Below are 24235 nucleotides of genomic sequence, written 5' to 3'. Positions count from 1 at the left end.
ATTTTCAACAACTGGCAACGTCACAAACTATAATCTTTGTGCGCATGCGCGGAATCTCCAGAACTAGACTCTTATTATACATGACACCAGGGGGTGGTACCTAAACCTAACCTTCAAACGACAAGTGTCGAAATGTCAGGACGGTCTAGAAAGTTTCGGTGTTTTTAGTAAAACAAATTTGATTATTTAAAAAACAATACGCAATTGCTCTTCAAATCGATTTACCACCGTATATGCTTCGAGAGAAACTCAAATAAAGGATTGACTGCCCAAGCTGACAAATCACCTTGCAAAAAGTTATAAAACTATTAGAGGGATGCGAGATTGAATGTATCACTCTTGACGGTGAGTATCTCGATAGATAGAGTTGAATTTTGCGCCAGGAAAGTGGTTTTTATTCTGTACACTCGAGCTAACTTATTAAGGGATGTGGGATGTCGTCTAACAGTAGAAAAACTTTCAGCATCTCGTCATCACTGGTTAAAAAATCACCCGATCTTTCTAGATGTTACTATTGGCCAAATCATGACTAATAAATGAATACGCATCTAAATCTTCATAGATTATAAAAATCACACAACCTGAAACAAACAAACAGTTATTCAAACTATTTGTATTAGTTGTTTTATGTTGAATTAATCTCACAGAAAGTTAATTTTGAATTAGATATTAAGATAACTTAAAAAAATTATTTCCTTATACAAAACTATGTTAGTACTTTTGTGTTATACAACTACATTGTACCTAAATATGTAAATGTAAACCAAAATATATTATCATCTTTCCTATGACAATCAAGCGAACTAACGGGGTTTATTAATTTTTTTGGCAAAAGAGCCAGCAGAAACCCCCATTGTTAAAGAATAATCTTAAAAGAATCATGCTGTTTTATGGCCAGCTTTACTTTTAAAAAACATGTGAAATATGAAGGTTACCACGATAACGACTTGAAATAAAACAGCCCCAACATCAGCTTTATGACTCATTAAGTCACAGCTTAATATTTAAAACTGGTATTAAACATATTAATGAAGAATATTCTCAACAATTCCTAGGGTTATTAAAAATGTTTACCAAAAAATTTCTAGATAATCCATATAAAACTAATTTGACAGTGGTTAGCGACAGTACACAAAAAAATATAAATAAAAACAATTAGTCCGTAGGTAACAGATTCTATAACACATTATGTATAGAAAACTATACAATTATTTTAAAGAAATTAAATATTTTACGTCCCTAAATTGAAAAAAAAATGTTAATAATATCGAAAGGTTAATAACACATGAATTAATGATTTATAAGTTCGTTTATTTTCATCTGTAACAGGAAACAAAAATAAGGGTGGAAATAAACCCAGATACTGAATTCTAACCCCAAAATTTCATAAGCAAAAGTAATTGTCGATCAAACATTATTACTTACCGGTACAATATTTTAACAGATCCGATTTGCAATATCCAAAGAGACAATTACCAATCACCATTAAAAATTAAATCACACAGAACATGTCAAAAAAAAAACAGACGTCAGAAAGATACAAACAGGGATGTAAACAAACGCACTATAACAAATATTTTTGAGGGGTGAAAACGGGACAACTCGCACGGCGACACGGAGGACTGGCTGGTCGAAAAATTGCCATTCAAACGCACAAACGACACGAAGTTATTTCGAGGAACAAAAACAATATTTTAGTTTCTAAATTATTAACACACATCGCCACTGCATATCGACGGTGCGTACGGCGCTTGCTCAGGTCTTGAGCCTCGAGGGCATAGGACGTAGAATGAGATGGAGGATGGCGGGTTCTCTGCAATACTTTACTTTGAGAAAACGCAAAGGCGCTGTTGCCGTCATCTTTGAAAGTTAAGTGGTAATTTCGAAGGATCCGTTAAAGATTCGCGAGGCCCTGTCATCAATCTAATGTTATCTAATACAGGCACCCCAACAAAATTAATTAACTATCATAAAATCTTGGGTATGTGGTTATTGTCAATATAACACATATATCAACAAAACGTCCTAATTAGATCAAAGTTTGCTATGACTTATTGTCATCTTTACTTATCACATATATATCGTATTCAATATATCTGCCAATATATAAAATCATCCCTAATTCGATTTAGCCAAAAAATTTTAACAAATTTTTGACCTGCTGCTATGAAAAACAAAACATTTGTAAATATGTGGAAACTTGAATACAACTAAATAATTAGACAAAAAGGCAATTTCTCATATTCTTTTAACAACCCTAGTATTGGTTGGTTTTGAAATTTTCACATACTCAACACATATGAACAGATTGCTTCAAATTGTATTTTAAAATATCATCTGTTATGTATACTGAATAAAACCAATAGAGTACTAATATACAAACCTAAAATTTAAAACATATTATATTCATGCACTACTTTATGGCTTAGGATTATATTTTTGGTTTAAAATAATGTTCACAAAAAAAAAACGTTTATAACGTGTTTGTAGTTGTCATTAGTAAGAAGACGATGGAGTCCTTAACCTTATAATATCAAAAGCATTAAGGGTTATATCTTTAAAAATACATTGATTATTTTATAATAAAGATGTCCTTACCATCACTAAGAAAAACCTCGTTGCTATTGGGCGTGTGCGTCCCTAGTCTGAAAAAGGAAGCATCAAAATTTAAGATCAAGAGACTCGAGTTGGATCCTCATTTGAAAATGGTAAAAATGAACTCCCAATATATTTTCAAAATTATCTATATTTTATTTCGTAGTATTTCTCCAAACATGAATTTATTTATGCTCATGATCCCAACAAGCAGTGCAAAACAGGAGATATAGTGTTAATTGAAAGTCTTCGTGAAAGTTTAACAAAACTCATTTCACACAGAGTTAAAGAAATCATATACCCCTATGGTGATGTAACTTGTCCTTTAACAAATAAGAAGGTAGTTGGTAGCAAATACCGTGAACATATAGATGCTATTAATAAAATATATGGAGAAAGGCCAGGTGCATTTAAATATGGTGAAGCCCCACCAAGAGGTTGGCAAGAAGATAAGAAAGACTTTTCTCATGCAGAAACTTATATTAAATATCATGAAGATGGTACTGAGCAGCCTTATGCCGTTTGAGACGTGGTAAACATTGTATGTAGTTATAGTGTAAATAAATGAACCAAAAAAGTTTATTAGTATTAGTTTATTGCGCAATTTCAGGTCTAAAAATAAACATTTTTAGACTGTTTTGTACTTTTTTAAAATTTAATTTAATCGGATAAAAATTCCCTCTCTAGTGCAGCCCCCATCATATTCCATTCTCCATCACTCTCCTCTGGTGCTCCAAAACTGTCGCTGTCATTATCATCAGGATCTCGATCAACATTTTCTAATTCATCATCGACATATTCACCTCTTCTAAATCTTTGACTTGGTAACTCTTCTTTGATATTTTCATTCTCCAGTAGTCGTTTCCTCTTAGTTTTCTCTAAAATGTAAAGAGAGTTTTAATATCTTATCCGACATAATTTAATTGTTAATATACTAACTTTTAAGGGACTTCGCAATTCCTGATGTTGACGAAGCATTTAACTCCTGGTTGTGGGGATCTAAAATCTCTGTTTGTATCATATGTGCGAATTTAGCTTCTTCTACATCTGTATCATCCTCTTCCTCATTATCTATTTGCGTAGACTGAAGGTTATCACCATCACTATCAGATTCATCATCTAAAATATCTTCAACCTAAAAAAACATGACAAATAATTTCTTTCCCTAAACATTAAAATATCTCAGTATACCTCCTTGTCCATATTTGCAATATCATCTCTGGAGAATGACATCAGTGGATTGATGGTATCCATAAATCTACCACTAAGTGTTCTTTTCCTCAATCCCGGTGTTTCATGTTCTGGGTAGCTGGGGATATGTTCAGGACTACTGCAGTGAGGAGGAGGATGGCGATTTTTTGAGCCCTTAGAGTTTAGAGGAAAGATCCGTTCATCAACATGCTCCCATCTTTCAGCACAAGACCACAACCAATCCGGAGTAACAATTTTAAGAGATTTCCGACGACGACCAGCATTAACCTTGAACAGACATCTGTTCTCACAACAACACACCTAAAATAAAAATAACACATACCTTAGCTGTTCCAGGCCTGACAGCCACCAAATGGGTTGCACTATCGCTTAAATCTAATAAAACTTCAGCGCCTAAGCTTCTAGCGACTTGATATGCTTTTGAATCCTCCAGACTAGAGTGGGTGGGCACCAAACCACTAAAAACTAACTTAGATCCCTTCAATACTCTACTTCTTACACCTAAATAACACGAAAATAGCCACTTTGATAAAAAAAAACAAATAAAAATCAATTTACTTGGTATAATTTGTTTTAAATCAGGAATTTTTCCAGACTCCATGGTATCAAACTTCTCATAAAAGGCTTGGTGAATGCGTTTTAAAATATCCTCCAGGTAACTTAGATAATCATCAGGATCTTCAACATCAATTACATTATCTTCTTTTATAGACTTCTTTTGCTCGGTGGGGTTATCATCAGGCTTTAATTTTCTAGTATTTTCACTTTCTGTGTTCTCTACTTTAGTAAGTTTTTCATTAGCCTTATTGCTTTGTTCTTTTTCATCTTCTGTATTCTTTTCCTCACTTGTTATCACTTCCAGACTCATGCTTTCTTCTACTTTTTCCACTGCATTATCAGGATTATCTATACTTGGGGCATCTGTTTTGGTATCAGTTTCTTTATGTCCTGTTGAATCAACAGCTGGTTCATCTGGTTTTTCTTTATCATCTTCTACATTATTTGTGTCGGCATCTTCATGCTCATCAGTCTTCTTATTTTTTTCAGTGTCCTTGACCAGATTTGTTAAATCAACACCGGGTTTATCATCATCTTCATGTTTATCCAAGCCTGGAGGTGCATTTATATCACCTGTATGTTGAAAAAAATGGTATGGCTTGACATGAATTAAATTTAGGGCATGAGACCACACATCTTCCCTGTCATCTATAATACAAACCATGTTATCACCACATGGAAAGAGAGCCCTAAGGTTGAAACAGAAATTGTATATATTCAATTATGTATCAAAATTAATCTATATTACCTCAAATTGGCCTTTTTGCTTGTTGGATCAAAACATTCATCTCTACTCAAAATTCTACTGGAAAAATATTTCTGTTCAGGATCTAGAAACATTGCAATCATATGTGCATAATTTCTGGCACCAAAGGTACAGATATGCAATTCATATTGATCATGAATAGATTGTAAGAAATCATGTGTTCTTGGACGTAATCTTGTATGATACCACGGTGACTTGGACCCATATAATTGAAAATGATATACATCTTTTATATTGGGTGGTATATTATCATTAGTTGTATGAATTAATGTTTGATCTAAGTCTACAAGTAATACTAATTTTCTATCCCTAATTAATCTTTCATTATCAGCTTTGCCTATCTGCTGTGCCTCCTGCAATATAACACATTCATTAAAAACAAGACTCAACAAACCTAATGTTTTGTACAAAAAAAAAACTTTTGACTTAACCATGTTTCTTGTTTCATGAAATAAAGTTATAACATTTATTATGTATAACTTTATTAGTATTATATATTTACCTCTTCGCTAACTTTCAGATCTGGTATGGCATGTATCATGGGAACTGAAGCAGTGATCTGAGGGCTATCATCTTTCCTTAAGTCTGTTCCACATTCTGCACACATATCATTCATTATAGTAGGATGATTGCATGATTTAATTTCGTACAGAGGATCCCTGAAATATACATTAATATATTTAACGGTTTAATTTCAAAACCGGGAAAATTTTAAATACCCGGGCTGAACCACATCGCCTTCTTTCGCTAAAATCTGGTGTATAATTCCAGCTCGTGTGGCTTTCAATTTTTTCTGCTCTGGATTTTCGGCGTTGGTTTGTTCGTATATGAGCAGAATACGGCCGATTGATACCGTGATTCCTTTTCGAACTTTCCATTTTTTAATTTTTATTGCTTCTGTTTGTTGTTGTGACACTCTCACAACATCGTCGGCCATCTTTGTTCATGCGACAGATAGCGTCATCTTCCGGAAACAACCATTACTTTTTACCCGCGGAAATTCGAATCGGCGAAAATAGAAAAATTTCGAGAAGTTACATATTTTATTTATGATTAAGCATACATAAAAAATTACAATATATGACTAGTTCTATAATTTTTATGACTTTTACAAAAATTACATGGTTCCTCTTTCTAATGAAAATTTTCAGTAAAGATAATGTAAATAATGTTTTTTTTTCAGCTCTATATAACCTATTGAATGATCTTGAACTTCTAACTTTTAGAATATGTTTAAAAGTACTGGTGAAAATAAATACAAGAACATTAAGTTTAGATCATTTTTAATGTAGAATTAAAACCGGGGTAAATCAATTGTATAACAAATAAAATTTCACCGTTGGATTATAAGGTACTAAGAATAGTCAGTAAAAATAAAACGTACTAAAACAACTAAAACATGTGCATTTGTAACACATCTAAATAATCACAAGACCAAAGACAATATCATTACATAAATTTAGATCTTTATTTATTACACTCATTTTTCAAACGTTTTTGGAATTATAAATTTATGTAACAGATATTGGTATCATTTTAAATAGGCAATGAACATAATCTTAAAGAATATACGTTACATATTTATCTTAAAAAAAAGTAATTTTGTCTTAACAGCACCCAGATCCTTGAGATCCACCAGAACCACCAGTTCCGGGTAATGATGGATTTGTTGGAGAATGTTGTGGTCCAATTTTGATTCCATTAGCCTTAAAACATATTATAACTCACTATAAAAATTTAAAAAAGTAGAATAGAAATTTTCAGCAGTTTTTACAGGCTTAAGTAGAATCTTTATATCAAATAATATTAGCAATGAAATTAAACGTTCAAAGCCAACTACAGAAAAAAGAAACCAATGATTAACTACAAATTCAGTCAAGGATATTTAAAAACCATAAGCGTAAAATTACACTGCATAGATTTAATATAATTCAACCACCTAAGAATACTAGAAATAAGAAGTGAAAGTTTTAAAAGAGATTTCATATCATTATGTTAGGTAATATTTCAACCCCCATTAATTAAATTGAAATAAGGAAGCACTCATTAGAACATAAAAAAACTAACCTCATTATTAATGTCAAAAACACCTTCCTGAATTTTTTCATATATTTCCTTGGCCGTATTTATGAAAGCCTCCTCTACATTTGCTGCAGTCTTTGCTGATGTCTCCATAAAAACTAATCCATGTTCTCTGGCAAAGGCCTCACCTTCTTCCTTTTTCACCTCACGTCTTGTTTCTAAATCACTATAAAAATACAAAATAAGAAACAACAAAAATTCATATGCCTGCATGACTACCTCTTATTTCCAATAAGCATAATAACCATGTTTGAATTGGAATGTTGTCTGGCATCTTCCAACCAAGTGGTTAAATGGTTGAATGTTTCCCTTCTGGTGATATCATAAACTAAAAGTGCACCAGCAGCTCCTCTATAATATGATCTGGTAATTGATCTAAAAATATCACAATAAATATAGAAAATCTAAGATATATTAAAGCTCTATTAATATTTCTATAGAATATGTAAATGTATACTATACCTAAATGCTTCTTGTCCTGCAGTATCCCAAATTTGTAGTTTGATTTGTTTACTGTCAATGGTAATCATACGAGCACCAAATTCAACTCCAATTGTGAGATCATGAACAGGTTGAAACCTTTTATCAGTGAACTGTAGTAACAGACATGATTTACCAACACCTGAAACATCATTTACTACTGTGATACATTATCTGAATCAAGTTTATTATCAATTTTTAGAATACAATAATTTTGTGAAAATATAAAATATATATAATACACAAACATTTATGACGCATTAGAATACTACAGGAGTAAATGAACCTGCGAAAATAGGTCTTTGTGTTAATTTTTGACAAAATTGATTAAAAAATTGACAAACCACTGCTACCATATTTTTTTTAGAATATGCTTACAAAAAATTAAAACAACGCTTACCTGTATCTCCAATAATTATGTATTTAAATAAATAAGCGTACGACATATTTTTCAAGGATCAAAAATCTATTTACACAACTTTTGGCGAGAAAACAACTTCGTAAAATACTGACAGCTGTCGAATCACGCAAATGACAAGGGGTAGGGTTAAAAAATCATTGCGCATTCTACTTGTCAAGACTTTTGCGCATTTAAGTTGGATTCACATTAATCAATAATTTTAGGAAGCTTTACACCCACATAGTTTATTTTCCCTTGAAAATAAAAGATGGTGCTCTTTTGAGATATAAGGTATATGTTTCCTGTAATACATATATACATTTAATTCTTATATGGTAATCAGCTGTTTGACATATTTAAACGTTTGACATATTTGATTTTAGTGCCTTCTCTTATGATGTAATGTTTTGATGTGAGAGTTTTCAAACAGGTTGGTTTACCTTATTATTTTGCCAGTATATTATTTTTGGTGTTATAGTAATGTTTATTTTTAGCAGATTATTCAATAATTTTGAATAAAACGATATGAGTGAGATTAGAGCTATGGAGGAAATAAAAGTTTTATTTAACCGTTTTACAAATTTAGTGGAAAAAGATATAAAAGGAGTACATGTAAGTTGTCACGTTTAATATTTATTTGTTCTATTTTATATTTATTTTAGATCGGGTGCTATTCCATTGCTCTTCTAGGCCTAACTGTTGCTATAAGGAAAGTAAGACCTGTAAGTTTTATAAAGCATACTATGTATACAATTTGATCAATTGATTGTTCTAGTTTAGTAAATTTAAACGACCTAAAGATATACCAAATCATTTCATAACAGAGAAGAGAGAACTGACTGGTTTAGTAAAAAGAATTGATCCGAATGGTGGACTTTTAATGGTAGAACATAAGCCTCTTGTTGATCTTCCAATTGTGTCATCAGGACAACTTCCAGTTAAAATATCGGGTATAAATGTTTCAGGATTGGGATTGAATTGGCTGCAAGCTATTGTTGCAGGACAAAAAATCAAGTTTGTCCCAATTGAAAAAAACAATGATTTTGTCCAATGTCAAGTTATGCTTGTTCAAAATACTAATAAGGTATGTTTAAATATTTAATTTATGTATGCTAATTAACTTTGATAATTTTTAATCTGATAATTATTTTTACTACATTTTGTTAATTATGTTTAATGATTATATTTGTTACATGCATGCTTTTTACTGACAGGACTACTTTGCATAGGTGCTGAATATTTTTATCATCTATTTTTAAATCAGAAAAAGCAAACTTGGATAAGGTCCAGCTCAAGATTGTGTTCTAAATATTATTTGCAGTATTTTAGATTAATCAGGTTTTGAGATAAGTCTGTATAAACTAGCATATTGTTGATATTAATTTTATGTCTTTTGAAGAATGGGAGGAATTTTTTCTTAATCCTTATCTAAATTATTTTTGTAACTTTGCCACTGGTGATCGTATAACATGAAAATGTATTCATTTTTGTTTCAAAATATTTAATTTTCCATTTGGTTCATATCAACTTAGTGTCCCAATTAGCATTTTATCTTAAGTGTTACACATTAATTAAAATAATGAGTTTTAAGAATTAAAATGCAGATTATTTTAAAGTTGTTGTTTATTGTTTATTGTATTTTTGACATGATTCTATAACAACAGATTTTGTTTCAGGAAAAACCCGATTTTTTGAATGTGGGAGAGAGATTGGTGAAAATTGGATTTGCACAAACTGTTTCTATTGAACATCCTTTGTTAGAAGATTCTCAAGTTATGACTTACTATAAGGGGCTGCAAGCTGCTGAAAACTATGCCCTTCGAAAAAAGATTGGCCTGAAATACTATATCAAGCCTACGAAAAATGCCTTCCAAGTATTGTTTAAGAATATCAATACATTGTCCAAAGTTTTAACAAAGTCTGCTAAGAAACAAATCAAGACACTGCCACAGCTAGCGTCCACATAGTATCAGTGGTTAGTGTTAGTGGGTGATTGTGCGTTATTGTTGCTACAGTGTTTGGGGATATACAACATTGTACAATTTTTTTTCTACACAAAGGATTATTCAATTGTTGAGGATTTACAGTTTATTTTTGATTAATTTAAGCAAAATTTTACTAAAATCTAAATATTGTTATATATTTCCTCTTGTTGATTGAATGGTTGTAGTAGGTTTTGTGTCTTATTTTGTTTTAACATGTCCATGCTCAGCCACCTGTTATTTTGCCATATTTTTTAAAATTTATATGTACATGTATTTTAAGGCTGTTTATACTTAAGCTATATGATGATGAAGTCGTTGTAAGAGTGGCCGTGCAGTATAACTGCTCTGTTTGAAATATTGCGAATAGAATAAAAGTATTTATTTTGTGTATTAATTTAGTCTAATTCCAAAACCCAGATTATAATTTTTAATCATTATATATATATATATATATATATATATATATATATATATATATATATATATATATATAATTATTATTTGATCATTAACCATTATATAATCGTAAATAATTAATTGTACAATTTTTTATTACAGTGTTTTGCATATTACACTTGCTTTTTTAGAAGAATAATCGCATAATTTAATTATAAAGGACTGTAAGCAAATATTACTTGCGTTTAGATGAATTCAAATATTTCTTATATAAAATGGCGAAGGAATATTTAACAGTGACAAAAATCTAAATAACGTCATGCAATGTCAACAATTAATTAACACTCTTCTTTTGTTACGTGTCTATACTGAGCAACTTAGTACTTTCACAAGTTTTTAGAGTAAACTTTAGTTAGACGTGAACGAGGTCACATAACTGTTACTGTACAGTAAATGTTTGAAATATCACATATTGAATATATAAAATGTTTTTGTGTTAATTCTAAAACTGAGATCATATTGTTTAGTGATTATCTTGAAATTGTAATTAATATATGTAAGCATTCATCATTTGCTAAATTATATGTCCAAATAATGACAAATTCTGTCGTTTTCTCCAGAGAATGTAAAATAAATATTCATGAACAAACTGAATCTCCTTGTATTTACCCGAATTTAAAGCTAATAAAGGGACTTTTAAGGGGTAAGAACAAAACAGGTGCCTGGTAAAGTCTGTTGAATCTTTATGACGAAAAGACGGAATGTATTTTTTATTCGCCAAAAATAAATTATATGATTTAAAAATGTTTATATGATTTGAAATATATATATATATATATATATATATATATATATATATATATATATATATTCCCCTTTCGTTTAATTGATAATTTATGCGATAAAATGGTGAAGGTATGCAATTTTTTTTCTATGAAACAAATTACTGACAACCTATTGATAGGTACTCTACCATAATCCATTTAATTATGTTCATTTAAGTATGATTACATTGTTTAAAGTATGGTACACTGAAAAATGCAATATACTTTAATAATTTTCCTTACAACAGTAATATGATTTTAAATATAAATTTAAATAACATTAAATATGTTGACATACCTTTAAGTTTTCTTAGGTATGTACTCACCTGTTTTTACACATCCAGATCTTACTAAGGTAGACAGAATGACTTCCGCTCGTTTCAAATTTGAAACCAAATTTTCCCAGGTGATGAGACAGCAAGTATTTAAAATTACGCGGAAATGTTGCTGCATCAACTTCGGGTTTTTTGGCTTTGACATATAACAAAATTCTAAAGCCACGTCGATAATATAATAACATTTTTGTCAAATGTTAAAAAAAAATAAATTTAAAACCCTTCAATTAATATATTAATTTCATAATGATCTTTCCGATAAAATATTAAAAATACTAGCAAGGTCGCTATATACTTTTAAGTATAACAGGTGAACAGAATTTTAAGAGGCAAATACTCAAAGTTTGCTTTTATCAGTATGAGAGAAAAAAAAGAACTCTAAGAGATCTTATTAAATTGATGGCACTAAACAAATATGAAAAAGGCAATAGTCGGAAGAAAGTATTTTGATTTGCAATACACCAAAGTTTTTTGTTTATGATTTTATATATATATATATGTATGTAATATTTATATTTTATAGATATATTTATTTTTATATTGTATTTATATTTTATAGATAAATTTACGTTATATATTTATATTTATTGTTATAGATTATATTTATATTTAATTGAATTTTATTTAATTTATTTTTGAAAAAAAATGTTTTTTTTTATTTAAATTTCATTGGCCAATTAAACATGGCGTTAAGGCTGTCATGTGCCAAACATTACTAATGAGCAAATCAAATGTCTTCACAGTAAAATATGTTTCTTACATGTGCCTATAATGGAGATTTAAATTGACCAATCGAATTATTGAATGGCCCATTAGGCTCTCTCTGGATGTTCGGCAAAGCAAAACTTTGCGCCAGAGTCCCCTATTGAGTTGCATATCTATTACTATATGACTTTTACTTTCTTAGGGTCAACTATGCCTAAAATATAATTGGTCATAGAATTGTATCCAAATTACCAATGCACCTGGATGGAATTTCGTTATATGCCTCTTCAGATTAAGTGTTATAATAGCTTTTTTTGGCAATATTCACAAATCGATGATTTATCCATTACTGTCTACCATTTTTCATCAAAATACGAAAATTTCAAGAACAAATAAACTATAAACAACAAAATTTTTAACCTTATAAAATAGAGCTCTTACCAGTACAAGGATCATATCCAAAATGACCGTTGTAGTTCCTTGGATTCTACTTCTCAATAGCTTGTAAATGGCAACATCGCAATACCAAACGGAAACAACCGAAGTTAATCGAATATCGCATATGATTCTCGATAAATAGCTATTAGTCTCTGTATATTTGTATATTTTCTGATTTAGAGGTTATAAATTTATTTGTTGTTAGGGAAAAGATAAATAGGTTATATTAGTTATGGATGGGGAAGTAATTAAGCTCATTTTTTTTAGATAATTATGATTTTAAACGCTAGTTTAATTGCTTAGTGTTTTTTTCTTTTTTTTCTTACATGTGCTTTGGTTATCATAAAATAAAAAAAATACTCGGTAGTGGGCAATATATTTAACTGGCATTACGCCAGATTCCTTTTTTTATCTTTGTTAAATTAATCTATTACTACAATGGGTTCTATTTAAAAAATAAAAAAAAAATTCAAAAAAGGAAAAATAAACGAAAGACTATCGATCCTCCGTCTATGGATCGACTCGCAGAGTTGGAAAGTCATCGAGAAACCCATTACGGCCGGCAAGTGATATGAATGGTTTTCTGATGACCCAACAATGCAAGCCAACCCTATTTCTGACGTCAGTCGCCGCCATTGTTCGTCGCCGTTTGTAGTCTGTCTTTAGTAATTTACGTATTTTGTTCGTCTTGGTCTCCTTTGAAATTTATTTCCCGAAGTTCGCGTGGTTCATGTAAATTTCAGCAAAATGGGATCGGCTAGACGGACGAAACAGCGGTCAGATAATTTCAGGCCTTGCTGGAAACCTGTCACGATCGTTGGAAATTTACAAATTAAATTTTTATATTTGTCGGTTTTCTGTGCGGTATCAGTTATATTGTTGTTTTTATATTTCGTTATCGATTTCATTTATTCATTCATCAGTTGTGAAGTGCGACTAAGTGAAATCAAGTTCGTTTGTAGTTTAGGAAATGTAATTTTGTTTTTTTTCTCAAATATTTTAAAATTTATAAACACATGGCATTCATATTACGGCTATAGGTCCTTCAATAACAAGGGTCTAGTTCTCGAGAATCATCGAGTATCCACAAGGATTTAAATTTGCAACGTTGCCAGTTGTGGAAAATTATAAGTATATTTGAAGAAACCCTTGAAACTCAAGATAATTTTTTTAATACAATTTCCATATCCTATAATATATTTACTATTCGATATCTTTTTATTTTATCGAATTTTTGTTTATGTTATCATACTTGCCGTACTTTTCAGACCTTGCTCCGTTCGACTATCAACTCTTCGCCAATTTCGAAGAAGTTAGAAAGTGGTTCGATGGTTCATAAATTGCCTGAAAGATGGGTAAGATGTATAGAATCAAATGGCCAATACCTTGAATAAATAAATTTTTCAATTTATTTGAAAATTATGTAGTTTTTTCAAAAAAAGTGGTAATGACTCTCCTTTAGGTAAAGAAATCCTTCTTTTCATCAGCCAGGTGTATTTATTGTTTTTTCAATGAAGTGATGAAAATATGCAGCTGTTAAAATGAAACTAACTATAACTATAAATAACTACTCGTATACCATACATAATTTACATAGTTGGAGCACATGGGATAAATAATTAGGAATTACTAACAGTAAATTAGCAAACATTTTAAAGCATTGATAATTATTACGTTGTTTAACAATTAATTCAGTAAGATATTTGAGTATATGACATTTTGTTCTTTGAATTTTGTGGCAATTATTTCGCTTATTTATTTTAGAGATTTAAATTTAAAAAAATCAGTGGCTCATTTAATAATTGTAAAAATATTTCTTCAATATAAATTTCTAAATTGTAAAGTATATTGCCTAATTGTATTCGTTATAATTTTAAAATACTTGCTAAAGTCACCACTAAAGAAATATCTATTTCAAAATTGTTTTATTCATATATTCACTGTTTTTCTGTACAAACATATGTATTACTTTATTTATTGTTCCGTATTTATGTTTTTAAAACAATGACAAACAATTAATATAAAGAAATATGATGTATACTTATTTTTAATGCTCTGAAGTGGTGTAGAAATTTAAACTTATCAATACTTTTTTCCATTACGTTCCAGTGGGTAGTAGTTAAAATAATATTGTAAAGCGATAAATAGTTCTAGGTAGGTATTAAGCTAAATTGTGTGTATATAGTAGAATATAAAATACGTGTAGTAGATAGGTTAAATAAGGTTTTGTTGATTTAGTTATTACAACGATTATTATGTACATATTTTATTTTAGGATGTTTTTTTTTGTGTTCTAAAATCTAAGTTTGGATTATTTTATAATTTTTAGTGAGTTCCTTATTTATTTTTTGAAGTCGGTTCAGTTTCGTTAAAAATATGTTTTATCTTATATTGAAAATATTGCGGAAATAAGTTTTAGTAATTTACATGATTTAACTTAATAAATTGCGGTCGAACTAGTCTATATAAGTTCTTTTAATTTTAGTTTTAATTTTACATCTACTAGACTATTGATGCTTAGATTGATGATACACTGGGGAAATGCTTGATAATATTTTATAAGGGATGTGCGTGAAGAGTAGAATTTATTATACTGACGGCCTGGTGATGTCTATTACCATATTGCATTAGCCCTTGTGTCATTCCGGCATCATTTTTTATTATTGATGCTAAAGAATAATGTGAAAAATATGAGTTCGGTCACGAATTTTTGTCACGGATAAAATTCGCCCAAATATATTACGTGAGTTCTTATAAAACTGCTACCCTCTATTCTGAAATATTATGGTTTATCAATATATGATTGGAAAAACGAGTAAAAATAAGATAGTTTCAAAATTATGTATTTTATTGAAACAAATTATTTTACTTAAATAAAATAAAACTATTTTAATTTGCTGAATATATTACTCATCAGTATGTATTAATTTATTAATCCCGTACTGGCCTTGCTTGTGTATAAGTGCAAGCACAACCGAATTGCAGTAATAAATTAAAGTATAAATTAAGATTGTATCGATTTTTGTTTAATAAATTTAATATTTCAATTGTTTAGTGAAAGGAGTTCCACTGGTACAACAATGGGCTTATGTCTGAGTTTAAATTATTCAATTAATGTAAATGCGGATTTCTATATTCTCGATGAGAATTTTCCCATGTTATAAATGTGACACTAACTGAATGCATCCTTTGAATATTACGTGATTTATTAAGCAAACACTCTACTTATCTCCCTTTACGTATGTACGATGCCACTCGGTTATTGTGTCAATTAAATTCATGCACGTGACCACTCTCTTTTTTCCTGCGAACACGGTCCTTATCATCATTAAATCCGACTGCTACGAGGTTATATATATATATATATATATATATGTATATAATATATAATATATATATATATATATAATATATATATATATATATATGTATATATATATATATATATATATATATATATATATATATATATATATATATGTATATATATATACATATATATATATATATATATATATATATATATATATATGTATATATATATATATATATATATATATATATATATATATATATATATATATACTGATTTTACTACTTTTTACCAGTAACTGTTTCAGTCGACTGTCTTCATTCGCTATTTTCGGTCCGACTGATTTTCTTACTATTTACTATCGACTATTTCAGTCGTGTAATTTTAATTATTAATTTTGGTTCTACTAGTTTCATTAGACTGATTTTTAACATTCTGGCTCTATCGTCCTAGCCGCGACCTTGAAAAAAATGTACCGAATTTAGTTTTACATAGATTTATATGTACTACATATAATTTTATGATTTTTTGTTGGTTTGCTTGTAAATAATAATATATTGTGCATTAATATATATATATTGTGGTACGATATTTTTCAAAATTGTTAATATAATAGGGTAAAAAGATTAAAATTGTGAATTATAAATAGAAAAATACTTTTAACTGTCTTTATGGCAATAATAGCTAATTTTTTTAGAAGAATATTTAACAGAAAAAACCGCAGTGTTAATTAATACATGGTGATAACAGATGTACTATAGGGATTAGGTTTCTTGTATATATTCTTAGTTTTTAAGTTATCGTAAAAACAAATCGTTCGTTGGCAACTACTACTAACAATATATTAATAATAATAAAATTATAGAATTTTATATCATAATATTGAGGCATATTTGGGTATCAAAAGGATATTTGAAAGGGTTCATAAGGTTTGAGAAGATTCCTAATAATGGTTTTTTATATTGGATATTTTTTGTAGCATTATCTCATTTTTGACGTAATTAATGTTGGAAGGTCATCAATTTTCGGACGAAAAGCTTGTTATCTCCCCATCATTGTCATCCTAAGTTGTCGGTAGGTTATCTAATCTGTAATAAAAAATCTATAGGTTTCAAGTCAGGGGACTTAAATGATATCGGTTTATGTTCGACTCGGTGATTTAAGTTTTTTCTATTTAGTGTTAATTACTTTTCTCTGTATGGTGCTCTTACATAGCTAATTTTTTCACCGAAGCTTTTAATTATTAGATCTTTGTATATATCTTGATCAGCGATATATATATATTGCTGAACATGCGAAGTGTTAATGTAAAAAACTCTTAAACAACCTAACCTAACTGCTAAATTCGACAGTTTTGACATTTCTCTACATTAAATTAAAAGGTTTCTATATAATATTATGGATGTAGCATTTTCTACTGTTTTGGTGATGCTGCTGCTTCGTACAAATACAAATTATCTAATATTAATAATATATACTTGTATATACTAGTAATACATGAGAAAAAATATATTTCCTGCTAAGAGGATGCGTGTGGATCGCTTAAGTGACCAATTTTCCAATATCTTATCTTTTTCAATATCTTCCTGCAAATTCTACATGTTTTTCTCTGAGATCGTTCATACTGTTTATATACCAACAAATATGAATAATGCATTATCCAATACAAGAACAATTCTGAGTACCTTGGAATGAATATTGACACAAAAATTCTTTGAAATAGCCATATATAAAGAACAGAAAAGAATTAAAAAGAATTAAAATACGAATTAAAATACAAAAATGTATTGGTTATTTGAAAAAAATCTCAATTATACTTATATAACAATTATATCTGGTCAAGGAAGCATTGAAAGCACTTGATTGGGGCATATTATCGCACCCGCCGTACTCTCCAGACCATGCCCCCTCCAATCCTAACTCCCAAGGCCTGATACATTCCTTATTTTCAATTATTTTTTCTATATTCATATTTTTCCTTATATGGGCTGCACTTTTACTTGAGCTAATACTTTGGACTGACACTGACTTCAAACTGATCAGTTGGTAGTAATGAAAATAATATTGTAAATAGATGAAAAGGTTTAGGTAGGTATTAAGTTAAATTGTATGTGTATAGTAGATTATAAAATATCTTTAGTAGATAGTTTAAGGTTTATGTTTAATTTTTAACTTAGTTATTACAACAATTATTAAGTAGATTTTATTTTAAAACGTTTTTTTTTTGTGTAAAAAATCTAAGTTTGATTATTTTTTATTTTTTAGTGAGTTCCTTATTTATTTCTTGAAGTCGGTTCAATTATTTTGTTAAAAATATTTTTTTAAAGTCACTGTAGAGAAAAAAGAGATATGTGAGTTAATCGGCAAAAACTAGTAATTATACCAGTCGGAAAGTCATTACCGATCTCAATAACGGATGTCGCTAAGCTTAAGTACGCAATGTTATGATTTGACACATATATCATTTTATTCTACTGACATCAAGCTTCAAATATGTACACCGTGTATCTGTTTGATAATGTCAAGTTTCGTACCTGAAAACGTGAATTTGCTGCACGCAATATAAAGAACATTCTGGTACGCTGAAAAAGTCTGAAGGTGCAAAACTGCAAGAGTTATTGGATGAAGACCCAACTCAAAAGAAACTCAAAAGCAATTAGCAGAAGCTTTAAGTACGACCTAAAAAACGATTATAAACGATCTGGTGAAGCCGCCCGATCGATTCTAAGGACAAATCGTTTTGGAATTGTTGAAAGCTGATAAAACAGTTAATAGTGATAGCTACTTACAATAAATTATCAATATGAACCATGCATCGAAAAACGTCGAGAATGGACCCAAAGACATGGTAAAGTGATTTTACAGCACCATAACTGTTCAACCCTCAATGTAACCCTCTCACAAAGCAAAACTGGTCAAGGAAGCATTGAAAGCACTTAGATGGGACATATTATCGCACCCGCCGTATTCTCTAGATCCTGCCCCGTCCGACTACCAACTTTGTAAAGCACCAGTTCGCCAATTTTGGGGAAACTAGAAAATGGTTCGATGGATGGTTTTGCTTAAAGGACAAACAGTTATTTTGTGATGGCACCCATAAATTGCCTAAAGGCAATATGTATAAAATGAATTCTTGAACACATTTTTCCATTTCTTGAGTATTATGTAGATTTTTTGCGAAAGGAAATATTAATAAGTTAGAAGGAAAACTTTCGGAATTATTTTATTTTGCTTGGAACAAACATATGCCAATCTAATTGGGTGGTGGCTACACCCGTCTATTTACCAAAGAGACAGCGTCGTCCGACCCTCGCGTCAATTAAACTCGCGCACGTGACACACTTTTTTCCTTCTGGCGATCGCCTCCATCCCCCTATCCCGATCAAACAAGACGATACGTACCGCCTGCATTGTGACGCCACCACAGGGTGTCGGGCGGCGACGCAATACTCCTCTCCCCCCACTAATGCCGGAATTATACGCGACTCAATTTATTAATCCCCTTCCACGTTCTAACATACAAAACGGCAAAACGCAGTCGGTCGGATTTTCCGCTAGATGGGAGGACCGAAAGGGCTTTGTATGCCGCCCCCGAAACAAGGAAGATAATGAGGACGGGAAACGATGGCGGCGCGACGCGAGGGAGAATATTTAACGTGGCGTCCATGAGACTTTCGCCGGTTTCGATGCCGGCGACGCCAACATCAGACAGGATTGTGTGAGGGATTAAGACCGATGTGGGTGCTAAGTTGTATATGCTACAAAATTATATTTTTATTTTATTATTATTTGGGCTCGGCACCGACTTCAAATAGTACCGATTTTCCTTTATCCAAATGAGGTGCATGAGCATTTAATTATGAGAAACCTCTGTTCAAAGTGAGTGCCGCGTTTGTTCACTGTTGACCAAAAACAAGAACGTGTTGATTTTTGGTATATGCTACAAAATTATATTTTTATTTTATTATTATTTGGGCTCGGCACCGACTTCAAATAGTACTTCCGATTTTCCATTGTCCAAATGAGGTGGCAACACCAGAAGCCCCACCTAGTTAGCCATAATCGTAAAGATATCAAAAGAACGTGTTGGTTTGATATTGAATGAGCATTTGATTATGAGAAACCCCTGTTCAAAGTGAGTGCCGCGTTTGTTCACTGTTGACCAAAAACAAGAACGTGTTGATGATTCTGAGCAGTGTTTGCCCATTTTTAAACGTAACAAACTGAAATTTTCACTATATGTGACAATGGATAAAACATGGATCGATCACATCACTCCGGAATCAAAACAAGATGAACGAAAACATGAACAGATGTATACAGGTAATAATAGAACTTTAGGGTAAATGATGTGGCTCGGTGAATGGAGGTAAATCGAAATGAAACAGTGGTGTTTACATGATGTGACCGTTATTTATTGACAATATAAAAAATGAGAAAAATACAAAGATAAAAAGGATGGCAGCGGAGTTACCTGTTGACGAGGCTTGGGCAGTCGATGGTGGCACGTCTAAACCAAACGAGGGTTGAGCACTGAATGACCGAAATACCCTTCAGTAATATCCCAGATAAACGTCTCGGGGTTGCCGCCAGCTATTCGGTGTCGGGTTCCAATTGGCACCCCGCCCGTGTTCAACATCTGGGATTATATTTCTGGGTATTTTGTAGACCGTTATTCCACGATGTAAAATTCGACATGCCTCAATTCGCTACAATACTCCCCTGCCAGAATTTTACATAAAATTACTTCAACAAAAATACAAAAATGTTTGCAAAAAATATCAAATACAAAAAAAAACATATACCGAACAAAATGTGCTGTGTAAAATGGGCTTTGAAAAAATATGATAGTTCGAAACGGTTGTGGTTGGTACGGTTGCGATCTGGTACGGCTGTTGATATCTTCCGGTCCTACAGATACCGTTGCATCATCGTCGCTTTGGCACTTGAATGTGGTCCATCGACGACGTTGAAAATAAGCTATTCTTCAGACAGGGCTCCCGTAATCGACGCTGTGGGAGGATCGACTGTTCGACGACGTGGTAGCTTATTTTCTTCGACGACGAGACGTTAGCAATTCTGGTACTTCGGCGAAGACATAACGAGTCTACGATGACTGCAATCGGTACCTAGCTTCTGGAGCTGCTCTGTGACTAATCCGTAGTCACATACGTTAGGTTAATTCACAAAAAACAAATAACGACGGTATCCGACCGAAGCTGCCCAAAGCCTTTCAAATCAAAATATCTGCCAGTATGACGGAGACGGCGAGCGAAGGAAGACATTATGATTTAAACATAGCGCCGAAAGAAATGTTTAGCCGAGACGCTGATGATTAAGCAGTGATGCAAAAATATTCCAAAAGATTGTGAAATAAAAATTTTGACAAAAAAAATTTTAAAAAATTAATTGGAAATAATGAAATTAATCGGAATAAAATGAAAATGAATCTTGAAGATAAAATTGAAAAGGAATCGAATTAAAAATATTTAAAATTTTGAAACAAAAAAATATAACGGTCACGTAAAATACACCATTTTCTACGTACTCTCCATTCACGAGTCCAAACCCAATTTTGCGAAAGATCACGTCGGGGTCACCACTTTAGGGTAAAATGATGTGGCTCGGTGAATGGAGGTAAAACGAAATGAAACAGTGGTGTTTACATAATGTGACCGTTATTCCACGATGTAAAATTCGACATGCCTCAATTCGCTACAGAACAAACTAAGGAGAAATATAGTAATATCAAAATGACTTTACAAGGAAACAATTCATCGAAGGAAACAAGAACTAAGCATCAAAGGTAAATATGCTCTCTAATGAAAGTACATTACTCACATATATGTTGCATTTGTTAATTCGGTGAATTAGGCCTACCACTACAAAAAAAAGGTGCCTATAACTCTACCTATACTAGTGTGGAAAAAAGTTCAATGTATATATAATAAAACAACTTTAAACTATAAATTATTCTGGCTGTATCATTAATTGTTGTTGTACAATAATGTTAAAATCACTACATAGTATAAAACAAAGTCGCCTTTTCTGTCCCTATATCCCTATGTGCGCATAAATCTTTAAAACTACGCAACGGATTTTGATGCGGTTTTTTTCAATAGATAGAGTGATTCAAGAGGAAGGTTTATATGTATAATACATGCATAATATACTAAGGCAACATTGCTAATTTTAGAGGTTTCTAACGTGATGTCGTAAATTAACCTATTTTTTTAGGCTTATTTAGCAATTAGCAAAAACACTGCCTAACCCTACGAGTTAGATCAAATTAATGTACTACAGTATTGTACACCATAAAAAGGTCTACAAAAAAGTCCGCGATGGTATATGTTTATCTTTTAGGGATAACCCACATTAACCATTTTTATTGTTTACTTTTTACGTGAGAAAACGGCTTATTTACGAAGCTATTTTAAGCAATACGGCATTAATCCTTATCGAATTAAGAACCTTAAATACAATGTGCAATTAATATAGATCAATATGGTTCCTTACAGCATGTAAATTAAACAAATATTTTCGGAGATATTACAAATTTAAAATTTGCGTTTAAAAATGTGTAATGTAATAAAAATTGTATGAATTTAGATATTCCAAAGATAGCAGGAAATCTTCATAGTAAGTATAGGGGAAGAGTAATTGTTTTACTCCAAATTTAATGCGTGCAGGCCAAGGGCAGTAATGAATGAACCAAAAATACTGGATCGATTTTAATCATGTTTTCATTGAGTGACATAGGCATATATATTTTATGCCCGTGCAAAGTCGGAGCGGGCCGCTATGTTTTTATATACAACGTTCATATTTTTTCTGTAGTGTATTTAATTTAGTATCAGCATTGCACCCGTGCGAAGCCGGGGCGGGTCGCTAGTAAATTATAATACATAATATTTTTGTTTCATTATTTTATTTAGTTTAGTATTTTGTTTATATATCAGAGCCAAAATGTACTAGAACTTCGAGTGGCTGCGGCAATATTGCGACGTTTTAACAGGTCACGTGGATACACTGCTCTTTTGAATTGACTATATTTCTTATATCGGAAATATTGTCAAAATCAGTTTCAGTAACGTAATATCGTTTTTAAATTAGCCTCTTTATTTTATTATTCGAGAAACATGATTAAGTTAAGAAGTAGTGCTCGAATTTCGACTAGTTATCATAAATCAATATTTCTGTGATTATTTCACGTCAGGCGCATCCAGCACGTTCGAAAATCGTTTCTGTGATTTAACAGCCCGTCCTAATCCCATCCAGCCAGCCAGCCAGCCAGCCATCCCGGTCGAAACGAATCAACCAGACTTTTTAATATTCTTTATCGCCGCTCCGTCCGAAATGCGCCCGCCCGGGCTTCTCGCCCCCGTTCAAACAATTCAATTCGCCGCTCCGCATACGGGATACAACATTTTTCAATCCGCTAATCAACTAAGTAAACAGAACGATCGGTTCGATCAACAACCGGCGGGGCTCTAATGGTTTTCAGAGGAAATATTTTTCTTTGTAATGGCGCGCGCATGCATTGTATCGGATTTTAGCCATTAGCGCGGGCTGCCTAAAAGGCCGTGTTTGAGGAAACAATTAGGTTTTCGCCAAATGGAAGAAAGAAAGCGGAATGCTCTCGGCTCGGTTTATATACATAACTATAATTGGAAGTCAAATTTGTACGGTACGCGTATTGTACAGTGCTGTCGTTTAACCAAACACTGTTTTTTTACGATATAAATAAGGCGAGCATTTATTTTTGTCATCAGAGGCGGACGTCTAAAGAAATGTGTAGAAAAATACTCATTAATGTCCTAAGAGGTCTATAACACTAAATATAGAAGGTACAACATGGTATACGGCTCCTAGTAGTGCATCAAAAAGTTAACTTCACATCATCTACAATTAAACAGAATATCCCAGGAAGAAAGAAACTGCTCAAAACTTGGCAACAAGCAAGTGCAAATAAATCTAACCTACAAACTGTTATACCTGTGTTCTTAATTGTAGTTTTAAGTCTTTCAATAATATATGTATAAGATGTACTATATTGTTAAAATAAATTATATTTGATAACATTTTTGTTCAATTATTTTATTTAGATTAGAATTTTCTTGTACGTCAAAGTCGAACTGAACTAAAA

At 31.4% G+C, this 24235-nt stretch overlaps 4 protein-coding genes across 9 annotated transcripts; 2 read left to right on the top strand and 2 right to left on the bottom strand.

Annotated features, from left to right (window-relative positions):
* The first annotated feature begins 239 nt into the window (after window positions 1–239).
* Window positions 240–3177, top strand: mRpS17 (mitochondrial ribosomal protein S17). The gene is made up of 3 exons (XM_076412085.1): window positions 240–345; window positions 2491–2708; window positions 2762–3177. Exons 2-3 carry the CDS (start codon window positions 2589–2591, stop codon window positions 3119–3121), a joined length of 480 nt encoding a protein of 159 aa, XP_076268200.1. The 5' UTR covers window positions 240–345; window positions 2491–2588; the 3' UTR covers window positions 3122–3177.
* On the bottom strand, window positions 3174–6096 carry Fcp1 (RNA polymerase II subunit A C-terminal domain phosphatase Fcp1). The gene is made up of 8 exons (XM_076412070.1): window positions 5851–6096; window positions 5634–5790; window positions 5114–5484; window positions 4366–5054; window positions 4130–4308; window positions 3787–4074; window positions 3535–3730; window positions 3174–3473 (listed from the first exon to the last, which is right to left on the bottom strand). Exons 1-8 carry the CDS (start codon window positions 6066–6068, stop codon window positions 3256–3258), a joined length of 2316 nt encoding a protein of 771 aa, XP_076268185.1. The 5' UTR covers window positions 6069–6096; the 3' UTR covers window positions 3174–3255.
* A 64-nt stretch (window positions 6097–6160) lies between these two features.
* On the bottom strand, window positions 6161–8250 carry Rab2 (RAS oncogene family member Rab2). The gene is made up of 5 exons (XM_076412084.1): window positions 8094–8250; window positions 7676–7835; window positions 7433–7588; window positions 7199–7379; window positions 6161–6837 (listed from the first exon to the last, which is right to left on the bottom strand). The coding sequence occupies exons 1-5, from the start codon at window positions 8137–8139 to the stop codon at window positions 6739–6741; spliced, it is 642 nt and encodes a 213-aa protein (XP_076268199.1). The 5' UTR covers window positions 8140–8250; the 3' UTR covers window positions 6161–6738.
* A 19-nt stretch (window positions 8251–8269) lies between these two features.
* On the top strand, window positions 8270–10468 carry LOC143201178 (protein C3orf33). 6 transcript variants are annotated; one of them, XM_076412082.1, is made up of 6 exons: window positions 8279–8384; window positions 8477–8523; window positions 8591–8705; window positions 8756–8815; window positions 8869–9177; window positions 9770–10468. In XM_076412082.1, the coding sequence occupies exons 3-6, from the start codon at window positions 8619–8621 to the stop codon at window positions 10058–10060; spliced, it is 747 nt and encodes a 248-aa protein (XP_076268197.1). In that variant the 5' UTR covers window positions 8279–8384; window positions 8477–8523; window positions 8591–8618; the 3' UTR covers window positions 10061–10468. The 6 variants fall into 6 exon arrangements, with proteins under 6 accessions (XP_076268198.1, XP_076268197.1, XP_076268194.1 ...); XM_076412079.1 differs by having other exon boundaries at window positions 8588–8705; XM_076412081.1 differs by having other exon boundaries at window positions 8572–8705.
* The last annotated feature ends 13767 nt before the right edge of the window (window positions 10469–24235 follow it).

Source organism: Rhynchophorus ferrugineus, unplaced genomic scaffold, assembly GCF_030347505.1.
Source record: "Rhynchophorus ferrugineus isolate W39M unplaced genomic scaffold, kcgeb_rfMv2 rfM8, whole genome shotgun sequence".
Lineage (NCBI taxonomy): Eukaryota > Metazoa > Arthropoda > Insecta > Coleoptera > Curculionidae > Rhynchophorus > Rhynchophorus ferrugineus.
This window is presented reverse-complemented; position numbering and strand designations above follow the sequence as displayed.

What these genes read in the sequence shown, in the direction of transcription:
- mRpS17 (XM_076412085.1), top strand. Translation starts at nt 2,589, where the DNA reads ATGTCCTTACCATCACTAAGAAAAACCTCGTTGCTATTGGGCGTGTGC. An exon ending in TGGATCCTCATTTGAAAATG is followed by an intron (nt 2,709 to 2,761) that starts GTAAAAATGAAC and finishes TTTATTTCGTAG; the next exon opens with TATTTCTCCAAACATGAATT.
- Fcp1 (XM_076412070.1), bottom strand. Translation starts at nt 6,068, where the DNA reads ATGGCCGACGATGTTGTGAGAGTGTCACAACAACAAACAGAAGCAATA. An exon ending in TTTAAAACAAATTATACCAA is followed by an intron (nt 4,309 to 4,365) that starts GTAAATTGATTT and finishes CGTGTTATTTAG; the next exon opens with GTGTAAGAAGTAGAGTATTG. An exon ending in AATTGCGAAGTCCCTTAAAA is followed by an intron (nt 3,474 to 3,534) that starts GTTAGTATATTA and finishes TTTACATTTTAG; the next exon opens with AGAAAACTAAGAGGAAACGA.
- Rab2 (XM_076412084.1), bottom strand. Translation starts at nt 8,139, where the DNA reads ATGTCGTACGCTTATTTATTTAAATACATAATTATTGGAGATACAG. An exon ending in CATAATTATTGGAGATACAG is followed by an intron (nt 7,836 to 8,093) that starts GTAAGCGTTGTT and finishes ATGATGTTTCAG; the next exon opens with GTGTTGGTAAATCATGTCTG. An exon ending in ATGCTTATTGGAAATAAGAG is followed by an intron (nt 7,380 to 7,432) that starts GTAGTCATGCAG and finishes GTATTTTTATAG; the next exon opens with TGATTTAGAAACAAGACGTG.
- LOC143201178 (XM_076412083.1), top strand. Translation starts at nt 8,619, where the DNA reads ATGAGTGAGATTAGAGCTATGGAGGAAATAAAAGTTTTATTTAACCGT. An exon ending in AAGATATAAAAGGAGTACAT is followed by an intron (nt 8,706 to 8,755) that starts GTAAGTTGTCAC and finishes TATTTATTTTAG; the next exon opens with ATCGGGTGCTATTCCATTGC. An exon ending in TTGTTCAAAATACTAATAAG is followed by an intron (nt 9,178 to 9,769) that starts GTATGTTTAAAT and finishes ATTTTGTTTCAG; the next exon opens with GAAAAACCCGATTTTTTGAA.